At 35.5% G+C, this 16,431-nt stretch overlaps 1 protein-coding gene and 1 long non-coding RNA gene across 3 annotated transcripts in view; one reads left to right on the forward strand and one right to left on the reverse strand.

Annotated features, from left to right (window-relative positions):
• Nucleotides 1-8,439: 8,439 nt before the first annotated feature.
• Nucleotides 8,440-16,431, reverse strand: part of NAALAD2 (N-acetylated alpha-linked acidic dipeptidase 2) — a 60,852-nt gene continuing 52,860 nt past the window's right edge. For both annotated transcript variants that reach the window (XM_047071112.1, XM_047071113.1), the window contains one exon: nucleotides 8,440-8,629. In XM_047071112.1, coding sequence (XP_046927068.1) covers nucleotides 8,440-8,629 — 190 coding nt within the window. The remainder of the gene's footprint in view (nucleotides 8,630-16,431) is intronic.
• LOC124505236 (uncharacterized) lies at nucleotides 9,948-16,287 on the forward strand. Its single transcript, XR_006960588.1, has 2 exons — nucleotides 9,948-10,052; nucleotides 14,794-16,287. It is a non-coding gene; the product is annotated as an uncharacterized LOC124505236 (long non-coding RNA).

Consider the following 16,431-nt stretch of genomic DNA (forward strand, 5'->3'; position numbering starts at 1 on the left):
CTAATTTCATCTTCTATTTATTGCATTATGGACTCTGTTTCATATTTTAAGTTATAGTCTAGTATCACATTGTTTTGTTTCTCAGATTGTTCCAGTTTTGCTTATCATGACCTTTTACTTGGCTCCTGTGGGTTTTTGGGGGTTTTTTTTTGGTGGTGTTGTTTTTTATGCTATTACTGTCCTTCCATTGTGGGGTTTTCTATTGTTTTGTTTTGTTTTGTTTTGTTTTGCACTTTCTTACCTTCAGGCACTTCAGAATGCTCCAGTCAGCCATTTCTCCAAGGATCCCTGGTTTATTGAAGAATGGTATTAGGTGTCCACTCATTGCTACTAAGCTGTCTTTGCTTCTAGGCACACTCAGCTGATAGCAAGGAAACGTAGGTGTGTATGCCAACCTGTGTCTATGCACATATCTATAAATATTTCTACAAGTAACCATTTGTATCTATATTAACCTAAACGTGAGTTCATACTCCTATCTCCAGCACTAATCCATTACCACATCATTATTTTAGCTTCCTCCTCTTGCTTATTTGTAACTTGCTCTGACAACTTCAACCATCTGCTATCCATTTACTCTAATTGTTCAATTCAGGTACGCATGTATAGCAGTTTCAGAATTATTAACCTAGTTTCACATGGAGAACAAAGTCATCAACTAGAGCATGGTGCTTATGTTTGTTTGGTTTTGTTTTTCCTTTAGTCTTCTTGTACAGACTCAGAATTAGTTGATTGCCTTTTGCCTTCACTTAGGTTGTTCCATGTATTTAGTAATAAGGCTTGGATTTTACTTAGAAATATCAGTTTGGTAAGAAGGTGTAATTGGAAATGGGTGAAGGGAAAGACCAGAAAGGATAAAGGCATGAAATATGGAACAAAAGCAGCAGGAAAGGAGGAGTAAGTTAAGGGACTTAGGATCTTGAACTGAAATTTATTAGGGACTAGAGAGTGAAACTTCTGCATAATTCCTAACTGTGAACAGGACAGGGAATATAGAAAAAGGTTGTGATTTTCACAGAAGACTGCTGAGTCCAAGGAATGTTGATGACATCCCGGTAAAATAGTCCAGGCTTTTGGTAAGTTCTGAAGCTTAAGGTTGGTGAGGTCTTGTCTGCCTCTTAGGATTTGAAAGTCATAAGTAAATAGTAATGTGAATATTCCATTTGGCTAACTTTGAGGATGCAAAATGGATAGCATTTTGAACTTTTGTTAGGGTACCTTACTTTTCATTCAAAAAGCAGTGACAGACCCTGCCCGTGAGTATGATGAAGTAGGAGTACACAGGTACTGAGATAATGAAGTCTGGTAAAGAATCATTCACTCTTACATCCTGAGTATGCAGTGTATGCCACCTAAGTCACTTGTGATGCGTCTTGTGTATGAAAAAGTGTTTTGCCAGAAGAACAGGGAAGGAAGGCTGGGTTGACAGAAACCACATAAGTTAACTACAGACTCTTTCTTTAAACAACTTAATCAGGCATGATATATTCTTAAGGTGGAAGAAAATGTGAAGATTGTGTGTGTCAATAAATAAAATCCACAAGTTTTAAATGTTTGACACATTGGGCTTATTAGAATTAATGGGTTTCTTACAATTATTAATGGAAGCTGGATTCTAGTAACAGACTGATCCCAGACTGCAGACTTCATATTTAGAGGCCAACATGGACTGGTTTTGATGTCTTAGGGATTCCTTCCAGTACACACACACACACTCCCCTACAAAACATAATATCTGCAGGAGAAGACTGGATTGGACACAGAGGGGAGAAAAAATTTAAGGGAGCAGAAAGCTACTAACAGGATAATGAAAATTAGAATTGGAATGTATTCAGGTGGAATTGTAGATCAGTTTTTCAGGCAGGTAATTTCAAACCATCAGGAAAAGTAAGTGTCTAATAACAGGACTTTATCATTCAATTGATTAGGTTAGAAGACCACAAATTTTGTGAGTGAAGCTTAGGAATTTAGCCTGTAGACCTAACAATAGCTGACTTTTTGTTCAATGCTTGGCAGCTAGTGTGCCAAGCACTTTGCTAAGTGTTTTTAGTAGCTTTTCGCTTAAAGTTAGGACACCTTCATATGAATATATATACTATTATCCCTATTTTACTAATGGAGAAACGGAGGCAAAGGAAAACTGCATACTTTGCCTCAGGTCACATAAGTAGCAAATGGTGAAATTAGATTTTAAAATCAGGGACTTTGACTCCTAAGTCCTTAAACTCTAAGTCACCGTGCAAAACCTAAATTTAGAACACCATTTATTAGTCTTTTCTTGTTTAATATCAAACGACCAAAGTATCATAAAAAGATAATGAGCTTTCACTTTTCACAGTAATCGGTGGAGCCATTGGCTTATCTGAGAAGGACCTCTAAAGGGCCAATGGGTAATTGACAAGAATTAGGGATGGAGTCTGCAGGACTGAATGAAAGTAATAGGCTCATGGCAATGAATTTGTCTTGTAAAGGCTTGTGCATGTAAGTAAACTTAGCCTTACTGTCATCTGGACTTTGGGACAATTTTCTGCATCTCTGTATACTTAGATGTAGGTGTGATTTAAAGGCCATGTACTTAAGCAAAACACATCATTGTAATGGAGTGAAAGAAGCAATGCATTAAGATTATTAGTGTATTAGGCAAATGAATTCATTCTTTCAGTTATGTGAAACTGGATAGGTTCTCATTTGTGAAAAGTCAGGGAAGATGTCCCATCAAATTACAAGAGGACATTTATTTTAAAATAAATAAAAAAAATACTTAAAAAAAAAATAAAGGTTTATTTATTTTGAGAGAGAGTGCACAAGTGAGGTAGGGACAGAGAGAGAGAAAATCCCAAGCAGGCTCTGCACTGTCAGAGCAGAGCCCAACTTGGGGCTTGATCTCATTAACCGTGAGATCATGATCTGAGCTGAAATCAAGAAGAGTCAGATGCTTAACTAACTGAGCTACCCTGAGTGTGACTACTTTAGATTCCTCATGCAAGTGATACAATATTTGTGTTTATGTGACCACCTTATTTCATTTAGCATAATATCCTAACATCAGGTTCAGAATATTAGACTATCAGAGTATCTGGTTCATTCATGTGGTTGCAAATGTCAGGATTTCCTTCAAGACTAATATTCCATTATATGGAATACCACATTTTTTTAAAACATTTTGAGAGAGAGAGAGTGCACGCATAAGTGTGCATAAGCAGGGAAGGGGCAGAAAGAAGGCAAGAGACAGAATCCCAAGCAGGCTCTACACTGTCAGCGCAGAGCCCAACACAGGGCTGGAACTCTTGAACCATGAGGTCATGACCTGAGCCAAAATCAAGTGTTGGATGCTTATCCAACTGAGCCACCCAGGCACCAGTATATTTGAAACTCTTAAGTGCTTAAGGAGGTGCCATGCTAGGTGCTAAGGACTCTTAACACCATCCCTCTGCTAGGATGACTTTAAAAAAAAATATATTTAACATATAACGTGTAAATTTAAGGTATACAATGTATATGTTGTAATATGATTTTGCCCCTGTAGCAATAATTAGCACCTCTATCACATTGCATATTACATAATTATAATTATTTCGGTAGTTGAAATAATTAAGGTCTAGTCTCTTATTAAGTTTGGTTATAATACAATTTATTGTTTTTATTGTACTATACATTATATCTCTAAGGCTTAACTACTCCTTGGTTTAAAGTAACTGCTTCTTGTAAATTTGTACCCTTAACATCTGTTCTTGACCCCACAACTTTCATCCCTTGGTAACCACCATTTTGTGTTTCTACAACTTTGGCCTTTTTAAATTCCACATACAAGTGATATCATACAGCATTTGTCTTTCTCTCACTTCTGTCACTTAGCATAACGTGCTCAAACTCCATCCATGTTGTCACAAATGGCAGGATGTCTTTGTCATGGGTGAATTATTACTCCAGTGTGTATATACACACCACATTTTATCCATTCATCTGTTGATGGACACAGGTTCTTTCCATATCTTGGCTATTACAAATAATGCTGCAGTGAATGTAGGGGTGCATATATCATTTTGAGTTAGTGTTTTCATTTTCTTTGGATAAATACCCAGAAGTAGAATTACTAGGTCCTATGATAGCCCTTTTTTAAAAAATTTTAAGGAGACTCCACACTATTATCCATAGAGGCTGTACCAGTTTACATTCCTAACAGTAGCGCACAAGGGTTCCCTCTTCTCCACATCCTTGCTACACTTTTATCTTTTTTGATGGTAGCCATTTGAATAGGTATGAGATCTCTCATGTTGGTTTTATTTTGTATTTTCCTGATGATTAGTGAAGTTGAGCATCTTTTCATGTGTTATTGGCTATGTAGATATCTAGAAAATGTCTGTTTAGTTCTGCCATTTTTTGGATTTGGGTTTTTTGTTTCCAAGTTGTAGGGAGTTCTTTATATTTTTTGGGTATTAACTCCATGAGCTAGATGATTAGCAAAAATTTTCTCCCATTCTGTAACTTGATTTTTCTTTTCTTTTTTTTTTTTTTTTTTTTGCTATGTGAAAACTTAACTTTGGTGTAGTCCCATTTGTTGAGTTTTGCTTTTGTTTGTGCTTTTGGGGTCATATCCTAAACATTATGAAGACCAGTCTTAAAGAGCTTCGTCTCCCATTTTTTTTTCTAGGTTTATAGTATCAAGTCTTATGTTGAAGTCTTTGATCCATTCCCAGTTATTTTCCGAGAGGAGTATAAGATAGGAGCCTAATTTCATTGCTCAGTGTTTATTCAGTTTTTCCAACAGCCATCTATTGAAGAGACTGTCCTTTCCCCATTGGATGCTCTTTTCTCCCTGTCAAATATTGATTGTTAAAGCGGGGGTTTGATTCTGGGCTCACTGTTCTGTTGGTCTCTGTCAGTTTTTGTGTCAGTACCATGCTGTTTTTATTACTGTAGCTTTGTAGTATAGTTTGAAGTCAGGAGATACCTCCAGCTTAGTTCTTTTTCCTCAAGATTGCTTTGGCTGTCTGGGGTCTTTTGCAGTTCCGTACAAACTTTAGGATTGTTTTTTCTATTTGTGTGAATAATGCCATTGGTATTTTGATAGGGATTGCATTGAATCTGCAGATGGCCTTGTGCAGTATGGACATTTTATTAATACTCTTTTGATTTATGAACACAGGATGTCTTTCCATTTGTCTTTATTTTCTTTGAGCAGTCTTACAGTTTTCATTGTACTCTTTCACTTCGTTGATTAATTTCTAAGGATTATTTTTGATGCAGTGAATGGGATAATTTTTTCAGATGTTTCATCCTTAGTGTATAGGAATGTAACTTATTTCTGTACATTTTGTGTCCTGCAACTTTACTGAAATCCCTGATTAGTTCGTTTTTGTTTTTGTTTTTTTTTGAGTCTTTAGGATGTTGCATATACAAAATCATATTAACTACAAATGGGACAGTTTCACTTCTTCCTTCCTGATTTGGATAGGAGCAAGAGCTTTCAGTTTTTCTCAGTTGAGTATCATGTTAGCTGTGGGTTGGTCATACATGGCCTTTATGTTGAGGTATGTTCATTCTATACCCAATGTGCCTGAAGTTTTTATCATGAAAGGATGTTGCATTTTAAATGCATAGATGATCGTGATTTTTGTCTTTCATTTTATTAATGTGATGTATGACATTTATTGTTTTCACGTATTGAACCATTTTTGCATCCCAGGGATAAATCCCATTTAGTCAAGATGTATAAGCTTTTTGTGTTCTTCAGTTAGGTTTGCTCATATTTGGTTGAGAGTTGTGTTCATCAGCAATATTGGTCTCTACTTTTTGTTCTTTTCTGGCTTTAGCGCCAGAATAATGCTGGCCTTTTAAATGAGTTTGCAAATATTCCGTATACCTAAAGTTTTTGGAAGTTTGAGAAAGATGGTGTTAATTCTCGGAGTGTTTATTAGAATTTGCCAATGGAGCCATCTGGTCTTCGGTTATTTTTTGTACTGTGATGTTTTAAATTATTCAGTCTCTTGTTCCTTATTGGTCTATTCATGTTTTATGTTTCTTTTTCATTGTCTTGATAGGTTGTTTCTAGAAATGTATCCTTTTTACCTGTTTTGGGGCATATAGTTGTTGATAATGGTCTCTTGCAATCCTGTGTATTTTTGTAGTATCAGTTGTAAGATCTTTTTTAAAAAAATTTTTTTAATGTTTATTTTTGAGAGAGACAAAGTGTGAATGGGGGAGGGGCAGAGAAAGAGAGACACACAAAGTCTGAAGCAGGCTCCAGGCTCTGAGCTGTCAGCACAGAGCCCAACGTGGGCATCTCAAACTCACACACCATGAGATCATGACCTGAGCCGAAGTCAGATTCTTAATGACTGAGTCCCCCAGGCACCCCAAGATTGGTTTCATTTCTAAGTCTGGCTAAAGTTTTGTCAGTTTTATCTTTTTGATGAACGAGCTTTTAGGTTTTACTGATGCTTTTTTCTGAAAGAGCTTTTATTTCTGCTTTTATTTCCTTCTGCTATGTCTAGACTTTATTTGTTCTTTTTACATTTCCTAGAGTAACTTTCACAACTGGCTGTTTGAGATCTTTGTAATTTCTTAATATATGCATTTATACTGTAAACTTTCCTCTCAACTGCTGTTGCTGCACCCCATAAGATTTGATGTGTCATATTTCCATTTTTTTCTTTGACTCCTGGATTATTTAGAAGTATGTTTAGTTTCCACATATTGGTAGATTTTTCTAGCTTTCTCTTAATGATTTCTATTTTACACTATTGTGGTCAGAAAAGATAGTTGGTATATTTCAATCATAAATTTGCTGAGATTTGTTTTGTGCCCTATCATGTGATCTGCCTTGGCAAATGTCCATATGCACTTGAGAAAAACGTGGATTATGCTGTTGGTTGGAATGTTCTGTATATGACTGTTGAATCCATTTAATTGTGATGTTCTGATGTTGGATGTATAATTGTTTTATCTTCTTGATGTATTTATCATTAGTGACTTCTTTGTCTCTTAATGTTTTGGGCTTGAAGTGTATTTTTTCTGGCATAAATATGGTGATGCCTACTTTTTTTTGGTATCTACATGCATGGAATATCCTCCTCTGTCCCTACACCTTGAGTCTGTGTTTTTAGAACTAAAATGAGTTTCCTTTAGACAGCTATATAGTTAGGTGTTTTTTGCATCCAGCCACTTTGTGCCCTTTGGTGAATTCAATCCATTTATAATTACTTAACTACTGCTGTCTTCTTTTTTGCCTTCTGGTTATTTTTTTTATCTCCTGTGTTTCCTTTTCCCTCTGTTTCTACCTTTGTACAGTGGATTTCCATGGTGATTTCCTCAGTCTCCCCTTTTTTTGTTTCATCAGTAGATTTTTGTTTTGTCATTAGCAAGTGGCATACATAAAACATATTATAGGTAAAGTACTCGTAAGGGAAAACGTTAAGAAATAGCTCACGGGCGCCTGGGTGGCTCAGTCAGTTGAGCGTACAACTTTGGCTCAGGTCATGATCTCATGGCTCGTGGGTTCAAGCCCCACGTTGGGCTCTTGCTTACAGCTCAGAGCCATGAGCCTGCTTCAGATTCTGTGTCTCCCCCTTTCTGCCCCTCCCCTGCTCATGCACTCACTTGCACACTCTATGCCTCAAAAATCAACATTAAAAAAAATAAAAAAAAATAGCTCATTATATATGTAACATCCTTGCTTAATTACATGGCTTTGGCACATAATCACTTGTTCTAATTATCAGCTGTTGATTAAAGATGATTGAAACAATAACTTGCAAGGGTTACTACAGTTAACCCTTGAACAGTGTGAGGGTTACGGGTGCCAATCTACCAGGCAGACAAAAATATGCATATAACTCTACTCCCTAAAAATTTAACAGCTGATAGCCTACTGTTGAGCAGAAGCCTTACCAATAATATAAACAGTTGATTAACCCATATTTTATATATATGTATTATATGCTGTATTCTTACAGTAAAACTAGAAGAAAAATGTTAAAATCATAAAGAAAATGCTGTATTAGAAAAAAATTATGTATAAGTGGACTTGTGCAGTTCAGACCCATGTTCAAGGGTTAACTGTATTTTTTAACTTGGTAAGAAGCTAACAAACTGTTTTCCAAAATGGTTGTACCATTTTACATTTCTACTAGCAACGTCTGAGAGCTCCAAGTTCCTTGTCATATTTTATTTGTGGGAATTTTCAGTTACTTTATGTCTTTCTGCCCCAAGACTGGAGTTCTTTTGTTTTATTAGATTAACGATTTGGTGATGAAGTTTTGAATTTTTAAAAAGCGAAAAAACTCTTTACACATGAACAGAATGGAAGTCTCAATCAAAATAGGACATGAAAAGCAAGATTATTGAATACTCTGTCTTCATAAGTGATCAAAAAACAAGGAAGGATTTTATCCTGAGACTTTCAGTAACACTTTTAATGGGCATTTGGCTGAGACCTTCCTATAACACTTCTTTCAGGGTTCCTGCTGCTGCTTGAATTGTAAAGGCTGCAATAGAAATGTGTTTCTTTACTTCTGTCCAGGCTGATTGAGGGTCTTCTTTATTTTCAATATCAAACATAGCATCGTAGATCCCAGGAAATGATTCTCCAGCATATTTGTTGTGGCTACTTGGAGCAAAGATGATGTGCCTAATAGAAAAAAAAAACAAAACAACAACATAGGGCAGGTTGAGCTAAAGGGTATATGTACATACGTTACATTTTACACACTTCTGTCTTCATTCCCTTTCCTTAGATGACATCTTAAGAATACTGTGTCTCCTCCTGGCATTCACTTTTTTACTCCAAAATGAAGACCTATAATTAATTTAAGATAGTTATGTAACAGTATAATTTTAAATACAGTTGACCATATGCATTCACTAAGATTACTCTCATAAATCATGTTGCTACCCGTACCAATTGGAAGAAAATGGGTTCGTTCTCATAAGTTGTGTACATCAGTTGTCTGACTGCCAAGACACCCGAACAGTGAAAACAAGTATGCTTTATGGATATATTTACTGAGAGTGAGAAGAGATTGAAAAAATAATTTATCTGTGCGTTGCCTTTTTCAGAGATTCAACAAGAATGACACTTGTTCCGATACTCTTTAGACCTTAAAAATCAATAATTAAAAAAGCGTGTATTGCCAGTACATCATAAATGTAAGGATGATGAATGAAGTCCATGTGAATTGCCTACAGACACATTTAATTTGTAATCTAGAAGGAAAGTTTTGCATTTGATTTTTTATTTTGTCTTATAACTACCTGAAGAGATCAAGCTACTTCTCTTCCTCTGGAATGCTGCTTTCCAGAAAAGGACATATTTTATTGAATACCATGATAAGGAATTAGGTCAAAATCCTACAGCTTCTTTAAGATGGTAAATCTGTCTGAGACAATATGAAACTCTATGTAAGTTAATATTAACGATCAAATAGAAATTTATAATGTAAATCATTTAGATTATCCAAACTACATCAGGATTTATGTCTCTTGGCTTTTAAATCTTAACATGGCCTCAAATGGATCTTTCTTAGAGCCAGTGTTACATACTGAACTGCCTATAAACATTGATATTCTGACCTATATATGACTTGAGATATTCTACATGAAGTTTATAGCTATTCATAAGTATACTTGTCCTCTATTGGAAAACTGTAAAAGCAGAGTATAGTAAAATACAGATAGATACTAAGAATTGTATAAACCTGGTTCGAATCATTGACCTGACATCTAATACCCCTGTGGCCTTTCACCTTGGCTAAATTGTTAGGTATTCTATTCTTTTTGATGCAGTTGGAAATGGGATTGTTTGCTTAATCTCTCTTTCTGATAGGCCATTATTAGTGTATAGAAATATAATAGATTTCTGTATATTTTGTGTCTTCACCATACGATGAATTTATTCATTCTAACAGTTTTTTAGTGGATTCCTTAGGTTTATCTATAATGTCATCTACAAATAAGTAATGGTTTTATTTCTTTCCAGTATGGATGCCTTTTTCTTGCCTAATTGCTCTCAGTAGGACTACCAATACTATGTTGGAAAAAAGTGGCAAGACTAGGTAAGCATTCTTATATTGTTCCTGATCTTTGAGGAAAAGCTTTCAGCTTTTCACCCTTAAGTATGATATTAGCTGGAGGTTTGTCATATGTGGCCTTTATTATGTTAAGTTACATTTTTTTACATGACTTTGATGAGTTTTAATAAAAATGCATGTTGAATTTTTGTCAAGTGCTTTCTCTGCCTCATGTAAGACTTTATCCTTCATTTTGTTAATATGGCATGACATTGATTTGTGGATATTGAACCTATCTTTATATCCCTCGGATAAATCCCATCTGATTGTGGTACGTGATCTTGTTTTAATATATTGTTGAATTTGGTTTGCTAATATTTTGTGAAGGATTTTTGCTTCTCTGCTCATCATATTGGCTGGTAATTTTCTTGTGGCATTCTTGTTTGATTTTCATATCAGGGTAATGCTTGCCTTTTAAAAGGAGTTTGGAAGTGTTCCCTCTTCAGTTTTTTGAAAGAATTTGAAAACCAGTGGTACTGATTATTCTTTCAATGTTTGGAGAAGTGACCAGTGAAGCCGTTTGGTCCTGGACTTTTGGTTTGTTGCGTGATTGAGGATTACTGATTCAGTATCCTCCCTTTCTTTTTACATATACATTTCTTCATGCTTCAGTTCTGAAAGGCTCTATGTTTCTAGGAGTTTGTCCATATGTTCCAGGTGGTTCAGTTTGTTGGCATAATAGTGTTGATAGTCTTGTATGTTTGTATTTCTGTGTTATTAGTTGTAACATCTCTTTTATGTATCCGAACCCTTTCTCTTCTTGGTGAATCCAGTGAATGGTTTATAAATTTTCTTTCAAAGAATCAGCTCTTCATTTCATTAAACTTTTCTTTTGACCTTTTAATTTCTATTTCCTTGATTTCCTCTTTATTTCCTTCCTTCTACTAACTTGGCTTCATTTATCATTCTTCTTCACTGAGGTGGGATGTTAGGTTGCTTGAGAATTTTACTTTTTTCTTGGGGTAGGTGTTTATTGCTGGTGAACTTCAATCTTAGAACTGCATTTGCTATATCCCATAAATTTTGCCATCTGTATTTCCCTCTTCATTTTTCCCAAGGTATTTTCTTATCTTTTGATTTCATGACCTGCCCTATAGTTGGTAGAACATTGTTTAATTTCCACTTTTTGGGAATATTCCACTTTTCTTGTAGTTGATTACTAGTTTCATATCACTGTGGTCAAAACAGATGCTTAATAGTTCCTATCTGTCAAGACTTATTTTTTGACATATGACCAATCCTGGAAAACATTGCACATGCTCTTGCAAGAATGTGTGGTTTGCTTTTGGATGGAACATTCTGTATATATCTTTTAATTTCATATGGCCTAATGTTACATTTAAGGGTAACGTTTCCTTAGTGATTTTTTTTGTCTAGAAGCTAGCCATTGATGTGTGGCGTTAAAGTCTCCTCCTCTTGTATTCCTGTCTCTTTTGATGTGTGTTAATACCTAATTTATATGGTTGGGTGCAGATATATTTACAAATGTTATATCCTCTTGTTTGACCCTTTTATTACTATGTCTCTTATTACAGTCTTCGTTTTAAAGTATTTTGTCTGATACTAGGATAGGTATTCCTCCTTTCTTTTGGTTTCCATTATGCATTAGATGTCTTTCTCCATGCCTTCAGTTTTTGTCCGTGTGGGTCTTTACATCTGAAGTGAGTCTCTTCTGGGCGCCTAGGTGGCTCGTTTGGTCAAGCATCCGGCTCTTGACTTTGGCTCAGGCATGATCTCACAGTTTGTGAGTTCGAGCCCCACATTGGGCTCTGAGCTGGTGGTGCAGAGCCTCCTTGGGATTGTTTCCCCTTCTCTCTGCCCTTCCCCCCACTTGCGCTCACTCGCTCTCAGAAAAAAAAAAAAAAAATGAAGTGAGTCTCTTCTAGACATCATATAGATAGGTCTTGTTTTTTTATTCATTCAACTACCCTGTCTCTCCATTGCACATTTATTCCATTTACGTTAAAAATAATAGGTATGTACATATTGCTGTTTTGTTAAGTGTTTTCTTGCTGTTTGTAGTTCTTGCTTGTTGCTTATTTTGCTCTCACCCTTTGTGATTTGATGGTAGGTATGCTTAGATTTTCTTTTATCTTTCTTGTATCTACTACAGGCTTACCTCATTTTATTGTGCCTGACAGTACGTTTTTCGTTGTTGTTTTTTTTTTTTTAATTGAATGTTTGTGGCAACCTTCCATCAAGCAAGTCTTTTGGCACCATTTTTCCAACTATATTTTTTCACTTTTTGTCTCTGTGTCACAATTTGGTTATCTTTATAATATTTCAGACTTTATTATATTCTTTATTGGAACACACTTGACAATACAGTGTTATTTGGGGTATATAATAGTAATTTGACAGTTACATACATTAGGAATGCTCACTGCAATAAGTGTAGGTACCATCTGCCACCAAAGTTATTACAATATAATTGACTGTTTCCCTGTGGTGGACTTTTTGTCTTCATGGTTTATTTATAACTTCAAGTCTGTACCACTTAATCCCCTATTTTGTCCATACTCCCCGCCCCCTCCCCCCCACTGTCCTTTCTAGCAACCACCAATTTTTTTCTTGGTTCATTTGTTTTGAAGTGAAATCATATGGGATTTGTTTTTCTCGGACTTACTTCACTTAGCTTAATACTCTCTAGGTATATCCATGTTGCAAATGGCAAGATTTCATTCTTTTTTATGGTTACTGTTGCATTGTGTGTGTGTGTGTATACATCTTTCTCTCTTCATCTGTTAGTGGACACTTAGGTTGCATCCCTATGTTGGCTATTGTAAATAACACTGTATTAAATAACGATGCATATATTTAGTTGAATTTGCATTTTTGTTTTTTGGGGGGTAAATACCCGGTAATAGAATTACTGGGTCGTGTAGTATTTCTATCTTAAGTTTTTTAAGGAACGTTCATACTGTTTTCTGTAGTGGATGCACCAGTTTACATCCCCACTAATAATGTATGAGAGTTCCCTTTTCTCCACATCCTTGCCAACCCTTGTCTTTTTGATACTGGGCATTCTGACATTGTGAGGTGAAAACCTCATTTTAGTTTTGATTTGCATTTCCCTAATGATTAGTGGTGGGGACCATTGTTTTTCATGTCTTTTTCTCTTTGGAAAAATACATATTCAGGTTCTCTGCCCTTTTTTAATCAATTTTTTTGTTGAGTGGTAGCAGTTCTTTATTTTAGATATACCTTCCCATTTTAGATTTCCTTGTTGTTTTATTGATGGTTTCCTCTGCTGTGCAAAAGCTTTTCAATGTGCTATTCTCCCAGTTTATTGTTTTCGGGGTTTTGTTTTTTGTTTTTTTTTGTTTTTTGAGTCTAATGGTTTTAGCTCTCACATTTACTTAGGTATTTAACCCATTTTGAGTTTATTTTTGTGATAAGAAAGTAGTTCCATTTCATTTGTATGTAGCTGTCCATTTTTCCCAGCACCATTTATTGAAGAGACTGTCTTTTCTCTATTGCACAGTCTTGCCTCCTTTTTTGTACATTATTAATCACATAAGCATGGGGCTCTCTCTTCTGTTCTGTTGATTTATATGTCCATTTTTCTTCCTCTATCATCACTATAGCTTTGTAGTATATATTAAAATCTGGGATTGTGATACCTCCAGCTCTGTTCTTGTTTCACAAGGTTGCTTTGGTTATTTAGGGTGCATTTTGTTTCAATGCAAATTTTAGGATAATTTATTCTAATTTTGTGAAAAATGCTATTGATATTTTGATACGGATTGTGTTTGCTTGTTTTGTGCTCCCTTGTACTCTTCACAGTACACATCTTTCACCTCCTTGGTTAAATTTCTTCATAGATATTTTATTCTTTTTGATGCAATTGTAAATGAGTTTTCTTAATTTCTCTTTCTGCTTTGTTTAGTAGTATATAAAAACAGAATAGATTTCTGTGCATTTGTTTGGTACCCTGCAACTTTACTGAATTCATTAGTTCTAATTTTTTGGTATTTTTAGGTTTTCTGTATGTAGTATCATGTCATCTGCAATAGTGACAGTTTTACTTCTTCCTTATCAGTTTGGATGCCTTTGATTTCTTTTTCCTGACTGCTGCAGCTAGGACTACCAATATATGGTGAATAAAAATAGCATGAGTGGGCATCCTTGTCTTATTCCTAATCTCAGAAGAAAAGCTTTCAACTTTTCCCCATGGAGTAATAGGGTAGATGTGGGTATATCTGAAATGGCCTTGATTACACTGAGGCATGTTCCCTCTAAACCCACTTCACTGGTAATTTTTATGAACAGATGTATTTTGTCGAATGTTTTTTCTGTGTGATTTTTATCATTTATTTTGTTAATGGTGGTCTATCATATATTGATTGATTTGTGGATACTGAACCACACTTGTGTCTCTAAAATCTGACTTGATCATGGTGAATGATCCTTTTAGTATATTGTTGAATTCCATTTACTGTTTTATGGAAGATTTTTGCTTCTCTGCTCATCAGATACTGGCCTTAATTTTCATAATCATTATATTTTAACTGCTGCAATCTTACAATAAAACTTTAATCGGTGAAGAGTTGCTGCTTATGGATGAGCAAAGAAAGTCATTAATTTTAGATGGAATCTTCTCTTGGTAAAGATGCTGTGAAGATTCAGCAGTGGCAACAAAGGGTTTAGAATATTACATAAACTTAGTTAAAAAGCAGCGGCAGGCTTTGAGAAAATTGACTATTGAAATAGAACTGTCGAACAGCATCACAACAGAGAAACCTGAATGGAAGACTTAGCCACAACCAGTCCAAACTTCAGCAGCCACCACCCTGATCAGCCAGCTGCCATCAACTTGGAGGCAAGACCTTCCACCAGCGGAAAAGGTTACAACTAGCTGAAAGCTGAGATGATGGCTAGCATTTTTAGAAATACAGTATTTTTTAATTAAGGTATGTACTTTGTTTTTAGAAGTGCTTCACACACCTAATAGACTATAATACAGTATAAACACAACTTTTGTATGTACTAGGAAACCAGAAACTTCATTTAAGTTGCTTTATTGCAGATCTCTGTAACCTGACCTGCAATAGATCAGAGGTATGCCTATGTAGCTGTTTGGTTTGTGGTTACTATGAGCCTTACATAGAACAAACTACCAATTTAAAGTAGACTTTCATGAATATGACAGTTTTACTTTGAAGGCATTGTAAAGCTCTGCCTTTTTACTCTTACCCATCCTACCACCATGGTTTAGGTTTTACTTCCTCTTACTTGTGTGTATCCCTTAATTATTATAGTTATTTTTACTACTTTTGTCTTAACCTTCATACCATTACTTTTACTCTAATGTTTATCTTTACCAGTAAAATGTTCACTCTTCCTGTTTTCTTGTTACTAATCCACACCTTTCCAACTTAAAGAGCTCCCTTTAGCATTTCTTAGGAGATTCCTTTAGCTTTTGTTGTTCTGGAATACTCTTTCTCCTTTAGTTCTGAAAGATAACTTTGCAAGAGTGTATATTCTTTCTTGATTGGAAGTCTTTTTCTTTCAGCACTTGCGCTCTCTCATGCCACTCCTTTCTGGCCTGCAAAGTCCTGCTGTAAAATCTGCTAATTATTGTATGGGGGTTCTTTTGTATATAAGAAGTTCCTCTCTTGGCTGCTTTTATCCTGGTCTTTAACTTTTGACAATTAGTGTTTTGGTGTGGGTCTCTTTTGGTTCATTTTATTTGGAATTCTCTCTGGGCTTCCTGTTTCTGGATGTTGGGTTCCTCTTCTAGGTTTTCAGCCCCTTTCTGTCTCTTCTGGGATCCCTGTCATGTGAATGTTAGTTGATGTTTTCCTCTAAGCTTCCCCCTCCTCCCCCCGCCCCTGCGCTGTGGGTGAATTCTAATATCCTGTCTTTAAGATCAGTGATCCTTTCTTCTGCTTCATCTTGTCTGCTGGAAAACCCCTCTAATTTTTCAGTTCTGTTATTGTATCCTTTAGCTTTGTGATTTCTATTTGGTACTTTTTTTTTTTTTCCAACTTCTGTGTTCATCCATTCTTCCAATTTTGGTAAGCATATTCATGGTCATAGTTTGAGCTCTTTATCAAGTAGATTATTTATCTCCATGTCACTGAGGTATTTTTCCAAGTTTTTATCGTAATTCTTTCATTTGGAACATATTCCTGTTTTTTTTTCCTCTTTGTTGGTTTCTGTGCTTTAGATGAAACAGCCACCTCTCCCAATGTTGAAAATAAACCTTTTCATTCAACCTTGCCCTATCATTTGTTTCTCAAACTTGTGGTTGTCCAAGCAGACTATTTTTAAGAGCTCCTGGTAGCTGAGAGTGTGCCAAGACCTGTCAGTGTACCAAAGGGGAATCTCTTGCCACCTAAATTCAGGATGATTGAAAGCT

The sequence above is a fragment of the Lynx rufus genome, unplaced genomic scaffold (genome assembly GCF_022079265.1).
Source record: "Lynx rufus isolate CCGP_SWC_20201006 ecotype Redwood Valley unplaced genomic scaffold, mLynRuf1.p SCAF_9, whole genome shotgun sequence".
In the NCBI taxonomy this organism is placed as follows: domain Eukaryota; kingdom Metazoa; phylum Chordata; class Mammalia; order Carnivora; family Felidae; genus Lynx; species Lynx rufus.